Source organism: Schistocerca nitens, chromosome 3, assembly GCF_023898315.1.
Source record: "Schistocerca nitens isolate TAMUIC-IGC-003100 chromosome 3, iqSchNite1.1, whole genome shotgun sequence".
In the NCBI taxonomy this organism is placed as follows: domain Eukaryota; kingdom Metazoa; phylum Arthropoda; class Insecta; order Orthoptera; family Acrididae; genus Schistocerca; species Schistocerca nitens.
In genome coordinates this window covers 723,686,892-723,712,745 of record NC_064616.1, presented here as the reverse complement: position 1 = coordinate 723,712,745, position 25,854 = coordinate 723,686,892, and the positions used below count along the sequence as shown (strand labels likewise).

At 39.5% G+C, this 25,854-nt stretch overlaps 1 protein-coding gene across 4 annotated transcripts in view; it reads left to right on the top strand.

Moving 5' to 3' along the window:
- The window catches only part of LOC126248690 (membrane-associated protein Hem), a 188,283-nt gene that overhangs the window by 48,136 nt on the left and 114,293 nt on the right, over nucleotides 1-25,854 (top strand). For all 4 annotated transcript variants that reach the window (XM_049949972.1, XM_049949970.1, XM_049949971.1 and 1 more), the window contains exons 7-8: nucleotides 2,552-2,762; nucleotides 11,570-11,666. In XM_049949972.1, the coding sequence (XP_049805929.1) occupies nucleotides 2,552-2,762; nucleotides 11,570-11,666 (308 nt within the window). The remainder of the gene's footprint in view (nucleotides 1-2,551; nucleotides 2,763-11,569; nucleotides 11,667-25,854) is intronic.

The following is a 25,854-nucleotide window of genomic DNA, read 5'->3' as shown; positions in this document are numbered from 1 at the left end:
AAGGAGAGCGTTTCTGAAGAAGAGAAATTTGTTAAAATCGAGTATAGATTTAAGTGTCAGGAAGTCGTTTCTGAAAGTATTTGTATGGAGTGTAGCCATGTATGGAAGTGAAACATGGACAATAAATAGTTTAGACAAGAAGAGAATAGAAGCTTTCGAAATGTGGTGCTACAGAAGAATGCTGAAGATTAGATGGGTAGATCACATAACTAATGAGGAGGTATTGAATAGAATTGGAGAGAAGAGAAGTTTGTGGCACAACTTGACCAGAAGAAGGGATTGGTTGGTAGGACATGTTCTGAGGCATCAAGGGACAACCAATTTAGTACTGGAGAGCAGCGTGGAGGGTAAAAATCGTAGAGGGAGACCAAGAGATGAATACACTAAGCAGATTCAGAAGGATGTTGGCTGCAGTAGGTACTGGGAGATGAAGAAGCTTGCACAGGATAGAGTAGCATGGAGAGCTGCATCAAACTAGTCTCAGGACTGAAGACCACAACAACAACATATTCTCAACACCAATATGAATATACCAAGAGTTACATATTCTCAACACCAATATGAATAACCTAGGCCATTGATATTAGTGTTATTTATGGTGGTGGTGGTGGTGGTGGTGGCGGTGGTGGTGAGCGGGTGGGTTAGTGAAATGCTTGGAGAGGTAAAAACAATCAGAATTGCTGTATTCCGCTACAAGCAGGAATCCAACTAGGTTGAGAGCTACAAGATAAAATTCATCTGGATCTGTCACTTGAAATGGATGGAGGTTCATTTTCTAGATATAATTAAATACATCTACATCTACATGGCTACTCTGCAATTTGCTTTTAAGTATATATATGCGGTGTCTGTTCTTTTGGACATGTCAGGAGAACAGACACCATTCTGATCCTGCAGCCACTATGAATTAAGACACAGAGGAATTTAAAAAAAAAAAAAAAAAAAAAAAAAAAAAAAAAAAAAAAAAAAAAAAAAAAAAAGAGAGAGACATTAGCTGCCAGTGGACATTGATTTATATCAATGGGGAAAATTTTCAACTTGCACCATTGGTATAAATCGATGTCCACTGGCAGCTGATGTCTTTAATTTCTTTGTGCCTTGCTTTAAAGAGCCGGGCAGAAGATTCGTCAAACCACCTTCAGACTATTTTTCTACCATTCCACTTCCGAGCAGTGCACGGGAAAAACAGATACATAATCTTTCTGTGTTAGCTCTGATTTCTCTTGTTTTATTACAGTAATCATTATGCCCTATGCAGGCGGGCATCTAAAAAAAAATTTCACATTCAAAGGAAAAAGTTCATGATTGAAATTTCGTGAAAATATCTCACTGCAACAAAAGATGCCTTTGTTTTAATGATTGCCACCCCTAAGTCACGTATCATATCTATGACACTCTCTCCCGTATTTTACTACAATGCAAAATGAGCTGTCGTCTTCTGAATTTTTTCGATGTCTGTTGACAATCCTGTCTGGTAAGGACTACATACCCTGCAGCAGTACTCCAGAACATAACAGACAAACATAGTGCAGGCAGTCTTGTTAATAAAGCTGTTCTATCTTCCAAATGTTTTGCCAATAAAACACCTTCTTTGGTTCACCTTCTCCACTCCATTTTCTGCGTGATCGCTCCGATTTAAGTTGTTTGTGATCATAAAGCCTAAGTATTTAGTTAATTGACAGCCTTTAGATTTGTGTGATTTATCATGCAATCAAAATTTAACAAATTCTTTTCAGTAATCATATGGGTGACTTCACACTTCTTATTGTTTACATTCAATTTCCACTTTTTGCATGATGCAGATATCTTATCTAAATCATTTTGCAATTGGTTTTGATCTTCTGGTGACTACTAGATGGTAGATAACAGCATCATCTGTAAACAATATAAGAGGGCTGCTCAGATTGTCTCCTAAATCATTTATATGAATTAGGAACAGCAGGGGGCCTGTAACACTTCCTTGGGGAACACCAGGTATCACATCTGTTTTACTCTGCAACTTTCCATCAGTTACTGCAAACTGTGACCTTTCTGACAGGAAATCATGAATCCAGTTGCACAACTGAAATGATGTTCCAGAGACATGCAGTTTGATTAGAAGCTGCTTGTGAGGAACAGTGTCAAGAGCCATCTATAAATCTCATGATTATTTATTGCTAAGGTGTCAAGTATGTTTTCACAACCATTTACACTTGAGTTTGCACCTGAACTAATTATTCAAAATAATTTTTTGAGAAGGCATTTAGTACAATTTTGGGTGATATTTATGCCTACCACTGACTTTTAACAAGTATTTTTGCCAATATCTCGAGCATAGATTGAAGTTGCTGCCAACTGTAAATATAAATATAGTTCTTATGATGGCAGTGTGGTTCAAAACTTTCGTTTTCTATCTAAAGTACTGGGAAGTATACCTTTACATTTCTGTAGAAAAAGAATATAATGTGTATCGTGAAACAGAAATCTGCTGTATATTATCAGGTTAAAGTTATTAGTTTATAATACACACTTGAAATTTATGTTTTTCAGTAATGTACTGCTTTTTTTTCAGTTGGCTTCATGTTATGCCATTCAGCCCTCAACCAAGAAAAGGCAAATAAGCTGTGGCTGAGTGCTCTGGAGTCAAGCTGGGTAATAGCTTTATTCCGAGATGAAGTTTTGTACATCCATTCCTACATTCAGAGCTATTTTGACACTCTTAAAGGATATGGGAAGAAAATATCGGAAGTAAAAGAGTGCTATAATCAAGCTGTCCAGAAAGCGTGAGTTTCATAAGTCACTTAAATGTGTTTTGATGGCACTTATTAAACAATTGTTGTTTTTCATATCATTGAAGTTATGAGTTGTTAACAGTATTACATAGCTGTTGGTAACCTTGCTACTGTAATTTCTCATTTTAGTACTCAAATTTGGGGTTTACTCACTTTCTATTATTTACTGCTATTAAAAATTTCCTGTCAGATAAATTTCAGGACAGTCTTAATCATATGTGAATGCATACAGCATGTTTAAACCTATGTGTGGGTCTAGGCCACTGAAATATTCTCAAGGCTGGATCAAATAAGGATTTTGTAATTCATCTCCTTCATGAGTAAATTACACTTCCTTCATATTCTTCCCATAAATTTGATTGACTTTAACCTGCTAAATTAGTGTGAAGTATTCTACTGGCAGAAATCATGAAATTGTTGAACATTACATGGACCATCAGTGGTGAGACTGAATCTCTTGTTTGTTGACCATTTTTGTTTGAATGATGTAATAATGGTTTTCTTGTGTGAGTAATTGATATTTTAAAGAATTTTCTTTTATAACTGCTGGTAGCAAACTGGGGTGTTGTCTATGTCAAGTGGTTATTTGTAGTTTCACAGAAGCTGTTGGAGAGCTGTCCTACTCAGTTTTTGATGTAGGGATGGTTCCTTTAGAAAGGGCACAGCTGATTTCCTCATCTGTACTGTATGGTGTGTGGCGGACATTAAATATTGCATCAAAACCATTTTGCTCCATTTCTTTTCAATTGCAAATGATGTGCAGGAAGAATAATTGTCAGTACAATGGAAAACCAGCCAAATTTGCAAATTTCACTTTTTTTTTTATTCACTAGATTATTAGTTTCGGACTGGTACCCATTTTCAAATCACTGTAACAGATAGTCAAATTGGTATGTCCAGAAATGCAAAAACCATGTAAAAATTGTGCAAATGAACAGTTGCAGCACATATACACTCCTGGAAATTGAAATAAGAACACCGTGAATTCATTGTCCCAGGAAGGGGAAACTTTATTGACACATTCCTGGGGTCAGATACATCACATGATCACACTGACAGAACCACAGGCACATAGACACAGGCAACAGAGCATGCACAATGTCGGCACTAGTACAGTGTATATCCACCTTTCGCAGCAATGCAGGCTGCTATTCTCCCATGGAGACGATCGTAGAGATGCTGGTTGTAGTCGTGTGGAACGGCTTGCCATGCCATTTCCACCTGGCGCCTCAGTTGGACCAGCGTTCGTGCTGGACGTGCAGACCGCGTGAGACGACGCTTCATCCAGTCCCAAACATGCTCAATGGGGGACAGATCCGGAGATCTTGCTGGCCAGGGTAGTTGACTTACACCTTCTAGAGCACGTTGGGTGGCATGGGATACATGCGGACGTGCATTGTCCTGTTGGAACAGCAAGTTCCCTTGCCGGTCTAGGAATGGTAGAACGATGGGTTCGATGACGGTTTGGATGTACCGTGCACTATTCAGTGTCCCCTCGACAATCACCAGTGGTGTACGGCCAGTGTAGGAGATCGCTCCCCACACCATGATGCCGGGTGTTGGCCCTGTGTGCCTCGGTCGTATGCAGTCCTGATTGTGGCGCTCACCTGCACGGCGCCAAACACGCATACGACCATCATTGGCACCAAGGCAGAAGCGACTCTCATCGCTGAAGACGACACGTCTCCATTCGTCCCTCCATTCACGCCTGTCGCGACACCACTGGAGGCGGGCTGCACGATGTTGGGGCGTGAGCGGAAGACGGCCTAACGGTGTGCGGGACCGTAGCCCAGCTTCATGGAGACGGTTGCGAATGGTCCTCGCCGATACCCCAGGAGCATCAGTGTCCCTAATTTGCTGGGAAGTGGCGGTGCGGTCCCCTACGGCACTGCGTAGGATCCTACGGTCTTGGCGTGCATCCGTGCGTCGCTGCGGTCCGGTCCCAGGTCGACGGGCACGTGCACCTTCCGCCAACCACTGGCGACAACATCGATGTACTGTGGAGACCTCACGCCCCACGTGTTGAGCAATTCGGCGGTACGTCCACCCGGCCTCCCGCATGCCCACTATACGCCCTCGCTCAAAGTCCGTCAACTGCACATACGGTTCACGTCCACGCTGTCGCGGCATGCTACCAGTGTTAAAGACTGCGATGGAGCTCCGTATGCCACGGCAAACTGGCTGACACTGACGGCGGCGGTGCACAAATGCTGCGCAGCTAGCGCCATTCGACGGCCAACACCGCGGTTCCTGGTGTGTCCGCTGTGCCATGCGTGTGATCATTGCTTGTACAGCCCTCTCGCAGTGTCCGGAGCAAGTATGGTGGGTCTGACACACCGGTGTCAATGTGTTCTTTTTTCCATTTCCAGGAGTGTAGATAACTATGCACTGTAACTGTTCGTATTCACATTTTTGACATGGTTTTTGCATTTTCAGAAATAAAAATTTGACTATCTGTTATGATGATCTAAAAATGGGTCCCAACCCAAAAGTAGTCATCAAGTGAATAAAAAAAGTGAAATTTGCAACTCTGGCTGGTTTTTCGTTGTACTGATTAACAGAAGTTTCTGACCTACAATTATTCCAGCATGCTGGAAGTTCATAGACTAATTGTCAGCACTTCTTATGTAAACCTCAATTTCTCTAAGCTTACCATCATGATCATTATGCCAGATATGTGTTGGAGATAATAGTATACTTCTTGACTCATATTGGAACAAGAACTGTTGGAATTCTGAGAGTAAGGTTCTCCATGATGCACAGTGGCTTCTTTACACTGTCTCCTATTACAGTTTGTTGAGCACTTCTGTGACGCTTTTATGCAGGTTCCACAAATCTGTGAAGAACTGTGCACCTCTCTCTCTATCTTTCTTTTTCTTTCTTTCTTTCTGTCTTGCTTGCTTGCTTAGGGTCCCAGGATAATGAGCAATACTTAAGAATTGTTCAAACAAGGGTTTTTAATCAAACTCTGTCAGGAGTAAATTACATTTCCTTACAATTTTCCCACATTATATTACATTTGTTTAATGTTGAAAGTCAGGTGTCAACTTTCATATCAGCACTGATTATTTATAAACATTCAGACATTTTACAACAAATTTCAAATGACTTGACCTTACTGTATACAACTGCATTATTTCCAGCAGCCTCAGAGAACTGCTAACATTGTCTGCCGGGCGATATATATCATGTACTGAACAGTAATAGGACAGTCACACTTCTTATAATGTTTTCCCATTAAGAAAGATATATTTGTTTCAATTCAATCGCAACCTGTTCTGATATTCCATTAGTGGATGTTTTATCTGATGAGGTGGAACTAAATAGGAGACTTTCTGTGTGTCAATAAATATTGCTTCGCAGTGATGAATATTTCTGTATCTCTGTATGTGGTACACATTTCTTTGCCTGTATAACTTTCCTCATACAAATTATTGTTTTAACATGCATTAGTTTTGGTAATCAGAGAAGGCGTTGGAGGGTGTGCTAGTTTATTTGGTAAACCAGGCAAACATTTACCTATATTGGTGTGGTGAACCACCTAAAACTATATGTGGATTTGAGAGTGAGCCAACCTGTCGTTGTTAATGCAGTGAACAGTTTCATTCTGGGCATTAAAAGTGTGAGCTGGTCTAGTCTTGCCTTTTGGGTACATTTTAACAAAATCTTTTATGCACCTTAGACCACTGTAAAATATTCGTTTATGTTTATTTAAGTGGGCTAATGTCAATTACATGTAGTCTTAGATGAAGTTTCATCATATCCACAACTTATTATAGTCATAACTTGAATGTTGAATTATTTAAATACCAAGTGAAAATAACAATGAAAAGAATGCTAGTAATCTTATAATGACACAGAATTTAAGAATTTATCCAATTTTGCTTTTAATAATAATAATAATAATAATAATAATAATGGACAAGGAATGGGAAAGACTTTACCAGAGCCTGTTAGGAGGAACCACCTCAGCATTTGGCCTGAATGATACTGGAAAATCTTGAAAATTGAACCAAGCTGGCAGGATCAGGTACATGAGTTTGAATTATACTTAAAAGTGTCATTTTTGTATACTTCTGAGTTAATTTTAGGGACTTACAATTAGCGAATCGTAATTGGGTGTACCTAAAGATGGTGTATATCGACAGCATTCAGTCCCCTCACTATTTTGCTTTTTTTGTCTTAATTTTTACTGTAAATATTTTTTTCTCAGTTTGCATTACACACAAAGAAGCAAAATAATAGTGCTATAACTATTACAGCATAAGATACCCATATAAAATATGTTCAAAGAAATTTTGGGCTTGAAGCCAGTTGTCATGAAATACATTCCATGATATTTCGGTTGGGAATCTGCCACTCATCCTAAGGTAGTCACTGAAGACACATAAAGATGTACACCCCCCCCCCCCCATGCCCCCAACACAATTTATTAGTGTGCTGTGAGTAATTCCCCCCCCCCCCCCCCCCCCCCCCCCAACACAATTCTGCACATGCATTAAGATCGTGGTGGCAGACTGACCAAACTACTCGGGAGACAGCATCCTTACTGGCAGGATTGTGGAACTCAACAGGGTTGCCACTCACTGTGGTCATCTGTGCACTCTGTTGTCTTTGATTAGAGCAGACCGTGGAGATAATAGTCTTCCCTGTACTAGCCAACTTGTAGCTGCTGTCATGCTTCATCAGATTTTCTCTCAGGCATATTTCCATGCATTTCTTAATAATGGAATCCAAAAAAGATGTCACTGTGGCCAGTATTATTGTTTCACCATATTCCATTGAATGCTTGACTGCAAAAGGTGAGTGCAGTGCTGATGTTTAGTACAATGTTTCTCCACAGTACGCTTGGTCTGGCTTACATAAACCATACCACATTGGCAAGGTATTTTGTAAATTCCACCTGTCTGCACTAACAAGTTGTCCATCTCTGATCCCAGAAGGTCTGCAGTCTTAGATGGTGGGCAGAAAACCACTTTCACCTGAAATTTAGAGAGAATTCTAAGAAAGAAATGATCCGCATGAAATTTGGAAGTGGGTGAAAAACATGTTCAGTGTCAAAATCGGGTAGCTCATGAAGCTATTGTTCTTCCACCTCTTCACATTAAAATCAGATTAATTAAATGATTTTTAAAGGTGAGGGATCAAACTGGCAGTGGGTTTGCATACTTTGCTGAAAAATTTCCTCTTCCTGGCCTCAGCAATAATAAAAATTGTATTTGTGGGCTCTCAGAGCATGGAGCTTCAGCTAGATCAAAATTTTGAGACATGCCTGACTGATGCAGAATTGCAAGCATAGCACTGTTTCAATGAAGAATCCGCATGTGGGAGGACGATGGTTCAATCCCATGTCCGGCCATTCTGATTTAGGTTTTCCGTGATTTCCCTAAATCGCTCCAGGCAAATGCTGGGATGGTTCCTTTGAAAGGGTACCGCCGACTTCCTTCTATATCCTTTCCTAATCTGATGAGACCGATGACCTCACTGTCTGGTCTCTTCCCCCAAATAACCCAGCCCAATCCTCGGGATAAGTTGAAGTTCAATGAAGTATCAGAAAACTTCCTTGGAAGAAGATGAGCTGCAACATGTCTTTGAAAGTGCGTTTCCTGTACTCTCACATTGACTTCTTCTTAGAGAGTTGCAGCGATGTATCGAATAAACACTGAGAAAGTTTCCACAAAGACATACCTACCATGGGAAAATGCTATAAGAATCACAACATTTCTCTCAAAAAATAGGAAAAAAGTTCTTTTTGTATGTAGAACAGTGTAATCAATCACCTTAAGAAAAGACAGTTTCCAACTGATTTTCAGAATTTTGTTGTGGCCTTGCTTCCATCAATAATAAATTGTGTGAAGGCCAACAAAAATTGGTCGTTGTTCCAGAAGACATTGATGCTGAATGCAGCATAATTGATGTGAAAAAGGTATCCTTAGACATACTGAAGACTGCAATACATTTGAGTTTGCATGAACATTTAGCTGTGAAAAAGAGCTGTCCCTGATGAATTCCACACAGTTTAAGTGAAGCTGAATTCCATACAATCTAAATGAAGCTTAAAATATGCTCATGTCAATTAGTGTTAGGAAATATTCAAAAAAATCCTCTTAGGAAATGCAAAATATGTAAACAATATAGCAATAGGAGATGAAACCTTGCTCTATTCATAAGAATTGGAGAATAATCAGTAATCAGCAGTTTGGGTGTTTCAAGATAAACTGAAACCAATAAAAGTCATTTGTTCGTGAAGCAGTTCCAAGAAAATTATAACTTGTTTCTTTGGTTACAAAGGCACATGTCATGACCATAGCTTTAGGGGATTGAAGAATAGTTAATGCTGAATGCTATAAAATTTGTTTGGCAAAAGTCATCATTGAAATCGGAAAAAACTATGGCATGTCAAACAATTTATTGTTTGATGGGGAAAAGTTGCCATTATGTGTTACTGAATCATTGCTCATATTCACCTGATGTGTCACTTAACTCATTCTTTTCATTCTCTTATGTCAAACAAAAAATGCACCTCAAGAAGTCATTGTATCCTTTGATAACCATGTTTTTGGGTACCAACATCGGAGTGAAAAAAATGTTTCTAAAATTTATTTGAATGCTTGCAAAAGTGTGTAAATTTTGAAAGGGAATCTTTAGAGAAAACATAAAATGATTAGTACTGAAAAAATGCTTTTCTTTAATTATATGTGTTCCCTGGGTCATGCCAAATGGTGATCATTGCAGGGAACTCAACAAGTTTTGGATGGGTATGGATTTTGTGAACACGGGGTTCCTGGGCTATAGAACTGATCAACTCCAACATTTCTTGTAACTGTAGGATCTGGAAATGTTTTAGGAACCACCATACATTGTGGCATGGCCGTGTATTGTTATGTCACAGAGAACAGTGATCTTTGCGTAACCGTTTGGATTAAGATGTTGGTAAAAGCTCCTCTTTTTTAAGTGTAATCGGGGAGGGGGATGAGTCAGTTTCAAGGTGTACCAGTGGGGTACAACTGTTTGGGCAAAAAGTGCATTCTAGCTAGGGCTAGTCTTTGTTTGAATTGATATACATTTCCCTAGCCACTTGTGAGAATGTGGAATCTTAAGTTTTCGGAAAAAGCCTTCTTCAGAAAAGAAAGGAAAACACACACAGATGAACACAAGCATGCACACCTTAATTGCACATGAGTGCTGTCTCCAATCACCATGACCAGACTGCAAGTGTTGCGTTGAGCAAAAGCAGCTATCTGTAATGGGGCAGGGAAGGGGGAGGGATAGCAAGGCACAGTTGGGGTAGAGAAGAGATCTCTCTGGTGGAGTGTGCTGCAACTAGAATACGGCAGAATAAGGCTGCCAGGGGCAAAGACTGGTGGGTGCGCTGGCAGAGAGTAGTGCATAATGAGGGTGAGGGGATTTGAATTGGGAGAAGGTCATAGGACAGAGCGGACAGAGACTGTTTGGTGGTGGGTCTGAGGACAGTAGGTCATCGTAGGTTGTGCCTGTCTTCAACTCCATGTGTTGTCTTTATGGTGAGTAGCAATCTTATCTTTTTCATAATTGTTGATATTCCAATCTGGACTTACCATTGTTTCAATTTTCGGTTTTTAACAAAAATTCTCCCAGTGGCTCATTTGATCCATTAGAGATTATTCACGCCATGCCAAATAAACAAGTCCATGTGCTTTAGCCTACCTGTAAAGATATGGCCATACTTGCTCTGCTACTTAGTAATAACAAATCATTTTATGTATGACATGCTGTGTACTTATTGATATTAAAATAAATGATGGAACCTTTGACACACTGTCATCATTTTTAAATACACTAAACATTGGAGAGGCTTGCAAGTTCTTATAAATCAGACAGTTGCTTAAAGAATTGCTTAATACAGACAATAAGAGCTGTACTAGTAAACAAGCTGTTAAATGCATAGAGATCATAAATTTTAAAATACATATTACACATGTCTTATCATCAGCTAAAATAGAAGGCACATACCCAAATAAGATTGGTTCTGCCTTCTCATCAGAATCTAAAATGTGTTCTGTTAAGATGTGGTATACTGAGGTGCATATTCCACAATCACAAAAAGCAAGTGGGTGCTCTCGCCTGTGTAAAAAGCTGTGTTTCAGAGGTCAGTGCCTTGTATGGAAACAGGCCGCATCTGTATCTGTGACTGGAAGACAGGGGCGAGGACATGGCTTATTTCCTTCCCCAAAAGTCTCAAATCCAAGCTTATGGTCTGTCTCTATAGATGTTGTCATCAATGGGACATTAAACCTGATTCTTCCTTCCTTCCAGCCACAGATTTGGGATGCAGGTGCACTGACTTGTATCAGTATAAGGAAATGCTCTCTGAAGCATAGCTTTCTACGCCGGCAAAAGTAGCCATTTGCTGGTCATGTATGTAGAATATACATTTCCGTATGCTCCATTTTAATGAAATAGATTTTATGGAGGACAAAACCAAACTTATTTGGGTACATGCCCTCTATTTTAATTGATAATGGGATTTGCAGGGCAAGCATTTTAAAATTTGTGAATTGTCTAGACTGAAATCTAAACTTATTGTATGGTTATGTGATATGTTTAACCATATTGTATAGTAGTGCATTAAAATAGCCTTTACCCATTATCATTGTACTTTAGTATTGTTTCATATATGTACTTTAATTGCACTATAGGCTTTGTTAAATGGGTTATCCATCTGTTGTTTTAATCTGCTGTTGTTCTGATATGTAAGTTTACATTTTATAGGAATAAATTATTACTTTATTTCCTCACATAAAAATGTTGTGATGCAGGGCACACCGACACCAAGAAAGAAGGAAGTTTCTGCGTACAACTTTAAAGGAACTTGGCTTGATACTTACAGACCAGCCAGGATTACTTGGTCCTAAGGTAAATTTATTTAACTGCATAACTATCACAGATAAATTATGAGCCAGATATGCTAACCAATTCTTACCTTTAGGAGACAGAGTTTTAAATACTGACTGTAGGCAGAAATAAAAGTCAAAGTGACAACACTATCCCAGTTTTCGGAACTGTTAATTCCTTCCTCGGGTAAGAGGGAGGGAGAGGTTAGGGAAGTTTAAAAAGGAAGGGCAGGTCACTTAGACCCCAGCCGGCCGCGGTGGCCGTGCGGTTCTGGCGCTGCAGTCCGGAACCGCGGGACTGCTACGGTCGCAGGTTCGAATCCTGCCTCGGGCATGGATGTGTGTGATGTCCTTAGGTTAGTTACGTTTAAGTAGTTCTAAGTTATAGGGGACTGATGACCTAAGATGTTAAGTCCCATAGTGCTCAGAGCCAGCCACTTAGACCCCAGGATGAGAGTGACCACCTTTAGTGAAGATAGGGCTAGACAAAAGATGAAGGGGGAAGCGTTAAAGAGAGTAGGAGGTTAGAGGTGGTAAGCACTGTGCCAACTTCACTCCAAAGATAGCAAGAACTGAGTGAGAACCTTTGGCATTGCTCCCAAAGACCTTGCATTAAAAGTCCCCATCTGTGGCTGCAACCCATCCTTCTACCAAACCTCTTTAAATTCCAGATTGATCAATCCTTATTCCTTATGCACCTTATCCCTGATCAAGATATTGCCTCTGCCAACCACTATTCCCAACAATTGCTGCCTCTCTTTCAAATCCTCCACTTGGTTGTGCTAACACACTCAGTGCAGATCTTCTTGAAGCCAGCAATAAAGATGAGCAAAATGCCTCATGCTACTTAAAGAAGCTATCCAGCCAGTTGATCAAATATTTCAACAAAGGTTTCACTTTCCCCTGCTCCCACAACTACCATTCACAACACTGCCACCAACATCCCCCGTCCTAGCCAACAAGCCCACCTCCCAGTCCCAACACATCTCCCACAACCCCCAACCGTAACTGTTATCAGTCAACACCTCATAACCGTGATGTCCATTCAGTCCTTTATGTCTTATTCTGATCACACCCTGATCTTGAAACATCCATTCTTTTCAGAGCCCTAACTTTCAGTCCCACAACAAAATTCAAACACGGTGCCCTCGTTGAAGAACCCCTAACCTTACCTGGCAATACCACTTCACCACCCACTCCCAACTAACAATGAACAGAGTGAGCATTTATTTCTGGCTAGACAGGCCCTGTCTCATATCCAAGTGTGATCCTTCTCCTCTTGTCCATAACCATCATTTCTCACTTCCAGCACTGCCTCTTAATGCTTCCTGAAAAATACCACCAAAATCTCAAACCTCACTCAAGCTGACTCCTGAACTATCCATGTCCTGAAGGCATGCTGCTCCATCAACTTTTCCCTCTGGACAAAGCCTCCATTGCTGTAGTACATGAGTGTGAGGACTATGTGACAGAGGGACATTATCAGCTCTTGGACACCTCATCATACAAAACTGTTAATGATAATCCCATTCCCCTTCCATCCAGACTAGGATAGAGAAAATACTGAGACCTCAGCCCCCACACAATGACTTACAACTACTTCCATAGAACTCCTTACCTTTCCTGATCCATGAACCCTCACTTTCTACCTACTTCCCAAAATACATGAAAACAACCATCCTGGCTGTCCCATAGTAGCTGGCCTCAAAACCTCCCACCAAACTCACCTCAGCCCTAGGTTGACCAGCACCCCTAACTCACCACACAGAGCCTCCTGTCCTACATAAAAGACATCAGTCACTTCGTGGAATGTCTCAAATCCATTCCCATTCATCTGGCACCTGGTACCTCATTGTCACCATCGATGTGACCTCACTTTCCACAAACCTCCAACATGCACAGCCCTAGAACACTAATTATCCCAATAAACACCTGAAAATCATCTTATTGTCACCCAAGCCAATTTTGTCATTATCCATAGCTATTTCACTTTTGAGTGGCAAATGTACAAACAAATCGGGGACTGCTGTGGGAAGCAGGATTGCCCTTCCTAAGCCAATCTTTTCTTGAGCCATTCCCCAACACCCAGAAACTTGGCTCCTTAACTTGGTTCAGAGTTATTGATGACAGCTTTGTGGTCTGTATGTAGTGAGGAAGAACTCCTCTGCATCCTGCAGAAACTTAATTATTTCTACAGCTTGAATTCACCTAATGCTTTTCCAAAGCCACCTTCCTTAACTTTGACCTCCACCATTTCAAACTTCAGTCCAAATAAACCAAACCAATAAGCAGCAATGCATATAGTTCGACAGCCGCTCCTCCTTCCACAGCAAATGGTCATTTCACTACAGCCTAGACATTTGCAGCAAATGTGTCTGCTCCACTAATAAATCCCTCTACACCAACAGCAATTACTTCTCAGGCTTTCCTCCACTACAGTTATGCCTCAGATACCATTCACAAACAAATTCCCTCTGCAACATCCTCCTCTCACCCTCCGACTAATACAATTACCCACAACCAAAAAACGTGGACACATCTTGTTTGTCACTTCAGGCCTTGAATGATTTAATACTTTACTTTGTCAATCCTATAACTTTGTGAAGTTAAATTCTGAAATGAGATCTTCTCTCTATCATATTCTCCCCAAACCATCCACTGCCCTCCTAAGCTCTGTAACAGCCTAGTCAAACCATATGATATTCCCAAAACATTATACATACCCAAAGATACCTACCCTTGCAATTGTCTCCTCTGTAAAATCTGCCCCATGCACTCACCCACTACCACCTTCTCTTGCCCCACAAATGTTAAATCCTACAATATCAAAGGCAGAGTAACTTGTGAAACTACATGTGTTGTTTATCAGCTAACTTGTGTCAACTGTGCAGTGTTATGTATAGGCATGATCACTACTAAACTCGCTGAGCACTGGAATGGCCATACAAGAACTGTCTGATTGGGTACCAAGGTGCTGAGCATGCTCTGCAGCATGGCTCGAGGGATCTCAGTGCTTCCTATACTACATGGGTATTTGAATCCTCCCAGCCTATACTTGTTTCACTGAACTCTGGAGATGGGAACTTGTTCTCCAACATATCCTTGCATCTCAACACCCTCCTGGACTTTATCTGCAATATATGATGGTAGTATCTGTTCCCGAAAGAACAGTTACCGTTGATGACCATGCAGCTTTTGCTAGAATGAAATGGTAATTAAATGGACACCCTTGCAGCAAACAGGTGTTTATATGCCATTTGTAGTGGTGTGGACATGTTGGGAATGTGGGTCTCACGGGGAGCATGCAAGGGATAAGTCCCTGCAGGCACACTATCCTCTGTGCCCTCGGTGGCTCAGATGGATAGAGCGTCTGCCATGTAAGCTGGAGATCCCGGGTTTGAGTCCTGGTCGGGGCACACATTTTCAACATGTCCCCAATGAAGTATATAAACGCCTGTTTGCAGTGAGGGTGTCCATTTAATTATCGTTTTATCTGCAATAACACATCCATCTGCCCCCCCCCCAATCTTTTTTAATTTTACTTTTTATTCTTTCATTTTTGTTTTCTTATATATTATGTCTTATTTGTTTTCTTTATTACTTTTATTTTTTTCAGCTTTGTCCTCCTTCCTCAACTCTTTCCCTTTTTTCCTAATATCCTAGGTCCTAATTGCACTATTCGTTTCTCTTCTTCCTAATCTATTGTTACTTCTCACTCTGTCCTTATCATCTCTTGAATGAAGCTCACAGTTCTTATCAGTATACCACTTTTGACCTCTTTGGCCTCCTACTCTCCCACTTCATCTTTGTCTACCCTCATCCTTGCTATAGGTGGGCCCCTCCCATCCTGAGGTCTGAGTGATCTACCTTGTTAAACTTCCCAATCTATCCCTCTCTCCTACCAGAGGAAAGAACTAATAGTTCCAAAAGCTGGGATAGTGTCATCACGTTTGCTTTGATATGTATTGACTGGCAGTACTAAACATTTAGCTTCCTGGAAGTAAGTACAGGCCAGCAATTCTGTCTCATAATTTATAAAGTATCACAAATGTATGTGGAGCTGCATGTACATAAACATATGCATTTTTGCTTATGTGAAACTCTCTCATCCCTTCTCTCTTTATCCTCTCCATCCTCCTCACCACTCTCTTTTTCCCTCCTCCCTCCCCCCCCCCCCCCTCTCTCTCTCTCCATTCACACACACACACACACACACACACACACACACACACACTGGCACAACAACAAAACAATTGCTAACATTTTGTAGAAGAAAATGTGTAGATCTTTGTATTAAAATTTAAATACAGTGTTTTATGTGTGAGTAATTTTATGTCTTTTTTTAAGAAACAGCTATGAGATTTTGTAGCAGTGCTATGTCTTAGAAGGATTTTATCATGAGTTGATACAACATTAATTTGAGTTGCACATAACGCAAAATATCATGCGTTTTAGGTTATTACAGTGTGACTGAAAGAAAGGGCATCAAGCACATCAGTCTTCACTGATTCAAACCCTTTTACCTAGTGTATTGGCTTAGAGATGAAGCCTATGAAGAAAAAGTGAGCAGTCAGGTGTCAAAGGTTAAGTAGTTCAAACACCTACTTGTCTCACGTTCTTGTTGTCTTACCTGTGGTGGCAATAACACACTAAGAAATATTGCATCTTGCATTTTCTAATGTTATTTGCTGATGTGTGCTTTATATTTGTGCTCCCCACACCCTTTCCCACTCCTTTATAGTTTGTACGAACGCCTTAACCTGTTGTTCTGTATATTTGAGAAGAGGAGAGTAAGACAAGTCATTCATGGTTTAGTTAGACTGTTTGAAATATTGCCTGAAAATTTTCACTCAGTATTGTTAAAGCACAAGATTGTATTTAAGTCTATAATTTGATGTGTATTATATTATGGAAGTAACTCAGCAGGCTGTTTCAGCTTTAGTGTATTTCATAAAGGTCAAATAGTTCTTAATTGTTTTGTGGGTGTTATGTATCTGTCCTAAAGAATAGCATGGTTTTATGCTTCAAATGTGAAAGAAGGAACAGATATCAGAGTAAATATATGGTTTATAACCAGGAAACAAGCTCTTACACACCAACCATTGTTGTTGTAAATGGATGTTAGAACCAATGTGTCAGAAACTGTGCATATAATGACATTTGTTGTTGAATTTTTGATGTAGGGGAATAGAGAAATTAAAGTGCTGTGACAAGGTACAGACATCAAAAGTAGTTATCTAAGAATTCAGAATGGAGCTTGATAAAAGGAAAGGATTATTTTTGCTGCAGCTGTCAGGAAACTGTGACCATCAGGAAATTAATTCCTGGGTGTGAGCAGATGTGAATATTGTAAAAAAGTAGTGGGGGAGTGGAAGGAATAAAAGTCACATAGAAATAAATAGAAAATATTACTTCTAAATGTCATGTGCATAACTGAAAACAGAGGTGTTCGACTGGAAAACAGTGATGTAATCTGTTGGGCCTACTATATGTCTGTTCCAATTTATGCTTCAGGAATCCAGACAATGTTAAAATGAGAGCATGTAACAGGAACATGAAGTGAAATTTGTAATAATCAGACTAGGGTACATGATCATCAGTAAGATAAGAAATGGAGACAGTTTACGGAACAAAAGAGCTGTTATATGAGGGATATTCTGTAAGATTAAAATAAAAGAATATAAAACAATAGTGATTTTCATTGGCTAATGGTTAGCATTGATTGCTACTAATATAGATGTGATCTGTGTGAGTCTTGGTGATAACCACAGATTTTCAAACACACTGTGGTCCAAAGTGGGATTAATATGTCTTATTAAGACCATGTTGATAGTTTTCCGGACAAAGAAGTAGGAGAATTGACAGATATTTCTCCAGAATGATGTTAAATTGAAAAGAATTGCAGCAGGATGTGGGACTTGTGCTTTCTCCTTCTCTTCCTCCTCACTCTTCTGTGGCTGATACACATGGGCTGGTCATGTCACATGCATACCAGCTTAATGGTATCTTGTGTGCCTACTGCTTGATAATATCAAGCTACCAATTGCCAGCTTGTAATTTACAAGTGTATAGCAACCAGTGGGTGTCATAGCTCTTGGGCATCCTTGGATGAATCTATTGTATCCCAAACCTAAGATTAGAAGTTCTTACCATAGGATGAACGTTTAACCATCTGACTAAATCTGTCTTAATTAATATAGCCTTTGGTTGCCAGTTGCCATTCATTCAGTAAAAGATACCTCAATGTCATTTGACTAAGTTCACTACACCAGCAGCTATATCTCTCTCACTGCACTAACTATTGTCCTATTAACACATGTTTTCACTGCCCATGTTGCTCATGTTAAAACTGCCAAGCTGTGTGGCCATGGAAAATGTATAGAACTGTGTAATAGCATTTCACTCCCATCTGCAGGAGGCATCTTTAGAGATAAAAACTGGCAACTACATATGTAACTCAAGGGGCCCTGATTTTATAGGCACATTATAAGCTTTATATCAAGGGTGGACAAACGCGCTATTGCGGGTGTGGTCGCTCGTTAGTTCCCACACTACTTGCTCATGGGCACTATCAGCCAGCACTTCCCCCTCCACCTCTCTGCTAACACCACTCATTTGTTGCCGGTGTGTGTGTGTGTGTGTGTGTGTGTGTGTGTGTGTGTGTGTGTGGTGTGTGTGTGTGTGTGTGTGTGTCAAGATGGCCTGACCACTTCATGTCTTTAGTCTTGTCAGTATCGAAGTCTCTTTTGTATTCGCTGTAGGACAAAGTTAGTGAGAGGCTGAGGAGTTAAGATCCTCAAAACAAAAATCAATCAAATCCATTCGCTTCAACCCACAGTGAGAAGAATATTAAGTTCTTTTTTAACACAAACCAGCCTTCAGTGGCTCTTTTTTAATGTTATTTTACTGGTATGGAAGGTGTACCACCTGAAGCAACATTTTCAACTCATTCATGAGAAACTCATGATCACTTTGGAGGAGGAGGAAAAGAAGGCCCAACTTCTCCAACTAAAACAGAAGAGAGAGTAAGATGTAAGTTCATACAGGTGTAATTAGGCAAGCTTTTGGAGACAATGGCATCTTCTTCAGGCAGAAGGGTTGAAGGGGAAGGAAGAGGGGTGAAGGAAAATGACTGGAGATGTCTACTAAGAGGTAGATTTCAGGAAAGTCTCCAAGTGCTGTAGGTCAGGGGAGACTTACCAGACAAGATGAAAAGGAAAGACTGGTTGTTGGGGACTGCACTGAATGATATTTGAAAACTCTCAGGTTTTCAAATCTCATCCAGTGAATTCATGTTTGAAGCATTTTCCGTTATTATGGCAGTGATTTTAAACTTGATGTTATATTTGGGGATAACATTTCAAATTTGATAAGGGTTGTGTTTCCTTTTTCATATTGGGAGCACTCTAGAAAATAAAACTTCAATTGAGCCTTCTGATTGATAAAATGTCCCATGAATGTATAGAAACTATTATTTATAGTTGCCCATCCACTGTTGCCTGCGGTGGTCAAGTCGTTTTTAATTTTGTTGGATAACTGGGCGTTAGAGAGAGAGGGCAAAACATATTTATGAATTTTTGAAAATTGTAAGTATATTATATCATAATTTTATTTAATATAGTAAACTTGACACGTTTACTTATGGGTTGTTGCAAATGAAAATCAGTTTAGGATGAGGGTGTCACAAAAGAAAATAAATGATAATCTGATAGGGAACCAAATAAAAATGGCAGACTGTATACAGATTGAGAGTCACTTCAGTTTTCTGTAAGGGAAAGTTCATCTGAAGTGGAAGCAGACCTCAGTGAGGACAATTCACTAGAACAATTTCTCGGATTTCTGCAGAAAAATAATTTGCGTTGGCTTCATAACCCACATTGTTCCAAAGATACTGTTGGCTGCTTGGACTTTGGACATATCTTCAGATCTGATGAGAAGCCAGGAAAACAGGAAGTTATCTATTGGCAGTAATGACATATTCCTCTTTTTACTCAGTTTGGTAAAATGATACATATATTGCTTGAATCTCTTCTAGTCGAAGGAGTTGTGGTTGGCTTATATCCTGAAACATTAAAATATGTTGGACGGAAAAATTAAAATGCTTACTATTAAAAAGCACTTTTTCAGTAACAAAAACTTGAAATGAGAACAAATGTACATTAAGTGTATTCTGTAATCTCTAAATGCACTAATATATGTGTAAAATTTAATGATGTAATGTACATAACATTATTATTTAATGAACATATATGGAGGACCAATATTGAATGGAGAGCACATGCTGTGATGTGAATTAGTGAGTCAGCCAAGAGTACAAAGAGTGGTGGGGTGGCTTCAGAGTTGCTTTGTGACCTGCTCTTTGTGATGTCAGGAATGGTATGGGAGCAGTGAGCCATCGCTGGGAACTAAATCAGTGAGTGAGTCAATATCGCAAAGAACAGAGTGACTCCCGAGTCAGGAGTGAGGAGTCAGTTCCTTGCAGCTTGCTAGCTCCTAAGTAAGCTGCCAACTACTTCCTCTCTGCAAAGTATTGTATCTCACCATGAAGCACCAAATGGGCTGCCATGGCAGCTCTGTGCAAGCTGTATCTTCAAACCAATAGCAGAAATAAAAGGAAAGAAAATGTTTTCTGCATTAATGCAGTGTTCTAAAGAACTTTGTTACTTTCATGACTGGCAAAACTTGCTCACAACAGTTAGGTATATAAATAAAGACATACACATCATCTGTAGCATATTTTTCTGCGGCTAAGTCTGGGCACACTGATGCAGCAGCCTGCCCTAGAATTTTCATTCACTGGCTACACAGGAGTGGTATTTTAGACATGAAGGGCAACAGCTCATTGTTTTTTGAGTCCTTGATCATTCACTGTGTAGAAGGCTCAAGCTCTTTTAGTCAATTTAGGAGTGGATCACCCACCTCTAGTCCAAACAGAGCTACTAAATTCACTGGCAAGAAGTATTTTATATATTGAAAATAGCTGCATTCAGAGGAATAATTGTAAACAAGAAGTCGATGCTGAAGTTGCCAACAACTCGGGCCCATGTGAATGTCATTCAGTCAGTTCTATTTTCGTAAGGTTGCACTGATGAGGCTTCATATCTGGCCACTTGATGAGCCAGTTCACTTACAAGAACAACTCATTTACTTACATTTAGCATTTAAAAAATTGGTTACTCCAGTGAGGAGGTGGAATGAGCACTGTGACTACAAAAAGACAATTACAGGACTGATGAGAAAGAATAACTACAAAGATTTTTTTTCTCTTGCACTGTCAAGATTACTGATGGAATTGGGTAAAATGGGGTTTAAATGATTTTGAAACCTACTAGGAAACTAAAGTGATCCTTCAGAACTGCAAAAGATGTGCTTTGCTATGTAGAGACAACAAAATAAAATTTTATAAGTCGAGCATCATAGCCAAGAGAATACATTATCACGTGCACCTGTTCAGAGACAATAGAAATTTATGAACAACATGATAATTTTAACAGAAAGGAATAAATAGTTAAATAAAGTGAAATATGGGCACCAACTTCACACCAAGAAATCAGCTTAAATGACTGATCACTATTAATTGAGAATGGTGTCATTGGAGATAATCACAGGCTCAGTATCACTCGACAAATGGTAGTGCAATGTGATTTATAATGCACGTATAAATTCAGAGCTTTCTTAAGCTATCAATGCAATTGCCAGTTCTTTCTCTGAAGGTATCTGCTACAGATGGGGATGAAATCTTAGTAAATTGTTTTATACATTGACCATGGCCTGTGAGCCTGGAACTTTCCACAGAAATGCTGTCTTACTACTGCAGATGGAAGTTTTTTACTATAAGTAGATGACCCAAGCGAATTGCAGGGCCTCCGGTTTTCATGTGATTATTTTATGTGCCACTACCAACAAAATGATCAACTTTTGTGTCAATTGTCTTAAGACCATTGGAGTTCTCACTACTGCTGTGAATTTTTCCCAAGTGCAATTGGAATGCAATTCTGTGGCGTTCCTCTTCTTCTTCTTCTTCATCATCATCATCATCATCAGTCACTGTGTTTTTTGCCTTGCAGATCTCCTTCATTGGGAGGTAACAAATGACTTATGTCCCAGTCACCACATTCAATTTGTCGATCATTTGTCTTCCAAGAGAAAGCTACAAAAGTGTATGATCGTCAAGTTGAATTGGTTGCTATATTATTAGCTATGTAACAGTAGAATGCTTTTAATATAGGTGGTAGCACTGGGTTCATGGTAGACCACATCACTGTAGCATTCCTCTGAGACAATGAAATTTCTGTGGTGACAGTGTAATTGATTTATGAGTGGTGTTCTGTTGTGATGGACATCCAGTAACTAATGTGAAGGTTTAAAAGTAGTTCTGAACTTGGAGGGTTTTTGGAGTGTGTAGTAGAATATCTTGGCTTGAGCTCTTTACTGCTGAAAGTAGTATACAAGTGTGTAAGAGAGATTCCTGGAGAAGGGGGGGTGGGGGGGTGGGGTGGGAGGAGCTGTAATTCCTGTTTCCAAGGATATAGTACAGATCATTGCAGAAGACATTCTTGGTGTCAACATCTTAAGCCCAGGTTCACATTTGCTCCCCAGACTAACAAGAAACATGCCACTGACCCATATCTCTGTGGCATCTGAAATTCAAACAAGATTCAGCTTAGTGTCCAAAATAACTTAATTCTAAACTTTTGTGTAATGGTTAATGTTGTTTGCAATTTCAACTTTTTGAGATGCAATCTTAATCCTGCTTCCAAAACAGTAAAAGATTAGTACTTTTCTAAGTATCTTTTGAAATGTAACTCAAATTTCGTGAATGGAAAACTGTCGACTAGATTACTGTGCTGAAAAGACTAGCTTCTTATTTGATATGAACTAAAATATGTATGCCTTCCTGAAGCACATGGGTTGTGATTTTCATAATCATTGATGCCAGGATGATTCCACTGGGAAAGCCACAAAGGGTTCACTTCACAGATTATGTCCAGTCTCACTGCCTGCAGGATGTCAAACAAAAGACTCCTAAAAAAATGATTAACTGCTCATTCATCTAAAGTGTATTATCCAAAATGCTCCATGGTCTCTTCTAGTGCTGCTTCATTTAATACCATTGTCCACTTTTTTATAGTGGTAGTAACACTTTAAAGCCTAACATTTGACATACAAAAGTGCTGCATTGCATCTTTTATGCATGTTATGTGAGGCTTAAATCATGGCTTGAAATCGGGTGGACATGTGGAGCAAAAACAGATTGTTAATGTAGAGAAAAATGACGTTGATGGTTACACACTTTTTTCTGGGGGGGGGGGGGCAGGAGGACGGGGGGGAGATGGAAAAGGATAGAAGCAAATGTTTCATCTCCCAGGAAGTCCTTAATGAATTAAGAATACTATTAGCTTTTGTGCATAGTATGTTGCATTTTTTAATCTGGAAGGATTAAGGTATATTCAGTGGAGGATTTAGAATTGCGCACAATAGCATTACACAGAAGAACATAAGAAGTAGTGAGCTTGCTAATAATGAATTAAACGTCTGTGCACTTGGATGTTGCTTGTTACAATGGCTCCAATATCCCAGAAACAGAACTGATTTTTAGAAGGTGCTAATGCCTGAAATTTGCACTTGCTCTAGAATTGCGTTACACACTGCATGTGACTGTTGATATGAGCACCCTACACACCAGTAGACTGCTTGATTTTCCAGATAATTTCAGGCAGTTGATGGACATATCCAGTTTTTCCCTTTTGACATACTCTGAGTTACTGCTTCATGTAAACCCATTTTTCATGTGCAACTTTCTTGTTTGAACCATTTTGAACTACTCATGATAAAAGGACATGGGATGGCAACTTATAAATCAGTTGCCAGCCATGTTACAAATGAGTTGCTGACCTCAGTGGTCAATTGAGTGTAGTATCTGATGGGTTCCAAAATCCTGAGTATGCAGAAAACTGTGCATGGAGAGAGATGGGAAGGTGGATCTGCACTTTGTAATATTCTTGTTCCGTGGTGCACATCCAATGACTTTTCCTCATACCAGATGTTAGTCATTATTTTGAAGTAAGTTGCATCAAAAGACATGTCCACATATGAAACTATGTAGTTTTACGTATTTGATTATCTTGATTTTGGCATTGTTGACTTCTTTGGAGGCATGATAATGTCCACAGGTTTTCTTCTAGTACAGAGAAAATTAACTGATGAAATGATTGTGAAAGTCTGATAATTTTTGAAATGCTAAATGAAGTAAAGTGTCTGAACTTTTAAACATTTGTATTCTGTGACATTGTACATATTATGACAGCACTGTTTGAACAAACCAAAGAAATAATAAATCTGCCTTCTGCAGCCTCACAAAATGCCTCAGCTTTCATTTATGCCCACTTCCTGCCAAGTCTCTACACAATGAAGAAGCTAAAGCGTACATTTTTGTCAGAGACAATTGCTGGCATATGATTCGTAGAATTAATACAACTGAATTTACAAAATTTTCTGTTAAAACTTCAGCATCGTTGTAAATGCATGAAATATGAATATGTAGGTGTACAATAATTTATTTTTATGCAGATGAAGATATCGATACCTGCTGGTATCATAACATTCCTAATATACCACTGGCTTGATTACATTACAACATGTACCAACTTTGTTTTCATTCAGCTGTTGGTTCTCTGGCAGAAAATACATGGTTGCTGGTGTTGTTTGTATTAAGCAACTCATTCCAGATGATCTTCATCAGCATTTGTTGATAAAATAGCTTCAGTTATTGTTATAATTGCAATAGATTTGTAATTATTTGTATTTTATAATTTTGTGGTAATTTGTAGAAATGGATAAAAACGAATATTGTAGTAGTGGTGAAATGTGCTTATTGGGAAGAAAATGTTAGTTGATACAGAAAATCCAGTATATAAAGATAATTTTGCAACATTTTAATGTTCTCTATGGTCTTTACCTTATGAATGGATATGAACTAATAAGCAAACATATAGATAAGTGTTATAAAGACATCTACACTTTCTAGCAGACCAGAAAAGAGAGGTTGGAGGTGGTGTGGTATCTGAGGCCTTTCTTTTCCTGCAATACGGCGTTGGCTAGTGTTGCTGCCGCTAGTTTGATGATTTTGTACCCACTGTATTTGTTTACAGAATAATGAAATAACTGCACATTGGTAGAGTCAAAAGTTGATAGAGTATACAGTTTATGACAAAAAACAAACTCACAAAGCATTAAAGAGTCCATCAACAAGTGAGGTATGTCTGCAAGATGTGGGCAACAAGCACTCACCCACGCACAGTTTTTTCGCTGACATGTAAACATAATCCATCACTCATACTGAGTAAGTCTTACAAGGTGAGGCCGCCAATTGTGAAATTCAGATTCACTTCATACTGCGCATCATAAAAGCTCATGGTCAGAGGTGTTATGTGGCAAAGCACCAAGATGCACTTCTCAGCCATTGTCGAGAAAATCGACAGTTAAAATAAACCGTTGCTGTGAAATACTCTCTACGATTAACAATTTTCTACAGCGTCGTGGCGCAGCGGTAAGCGCTCTGGTTCATAATTTGAAGGTCGCCGGATCGAATCTCGCGCCATGAAACCTTTTTTTTTTTTAGTATTTGTTTTTTGTAATTCAAATGTGTGCATACACACACACACACACACACACACACACACACACACACACACACACACACACAGATATATAAAAACAAAGATGATGTGACTTACCAAATGAAAGTGCTGGCAGGTCGACAGACACACAAACAAACACAAACATACACACAAAATTCAAGCTTTCGCAACAAACTGTTGCCTCATCAGGAAAGAGGGAAGGAGAGGGAAAGACGAAAGGATGTGGGTTTTAAGGGAGAGGGTAAGGAGTCATTCCAATCCCGGGAGCGGAAAGACTTACCTTAGGGGGAAAAAAGGACGGGTATACACTCGTGCACACACACACACACACATATCCATCCACACATATACAGACACAAGTAGACATTTAAATATGTCTGCTTGTGTCTGTATATGTGTGGATACATATGTGTGTGTGTGTGTGTGCACGAGTGTATACCCGTCCTTTTTTCCCCCTAAGGTAAGTCTTTCCGCTCCCGGGATTGGAATGACTCCTTACCCTCTCCCTTAAAACCCACATCCTTTCGTCTTTCCCTCTCCTTCCCTCTTTCCTGATGAGGCAACAGTTTG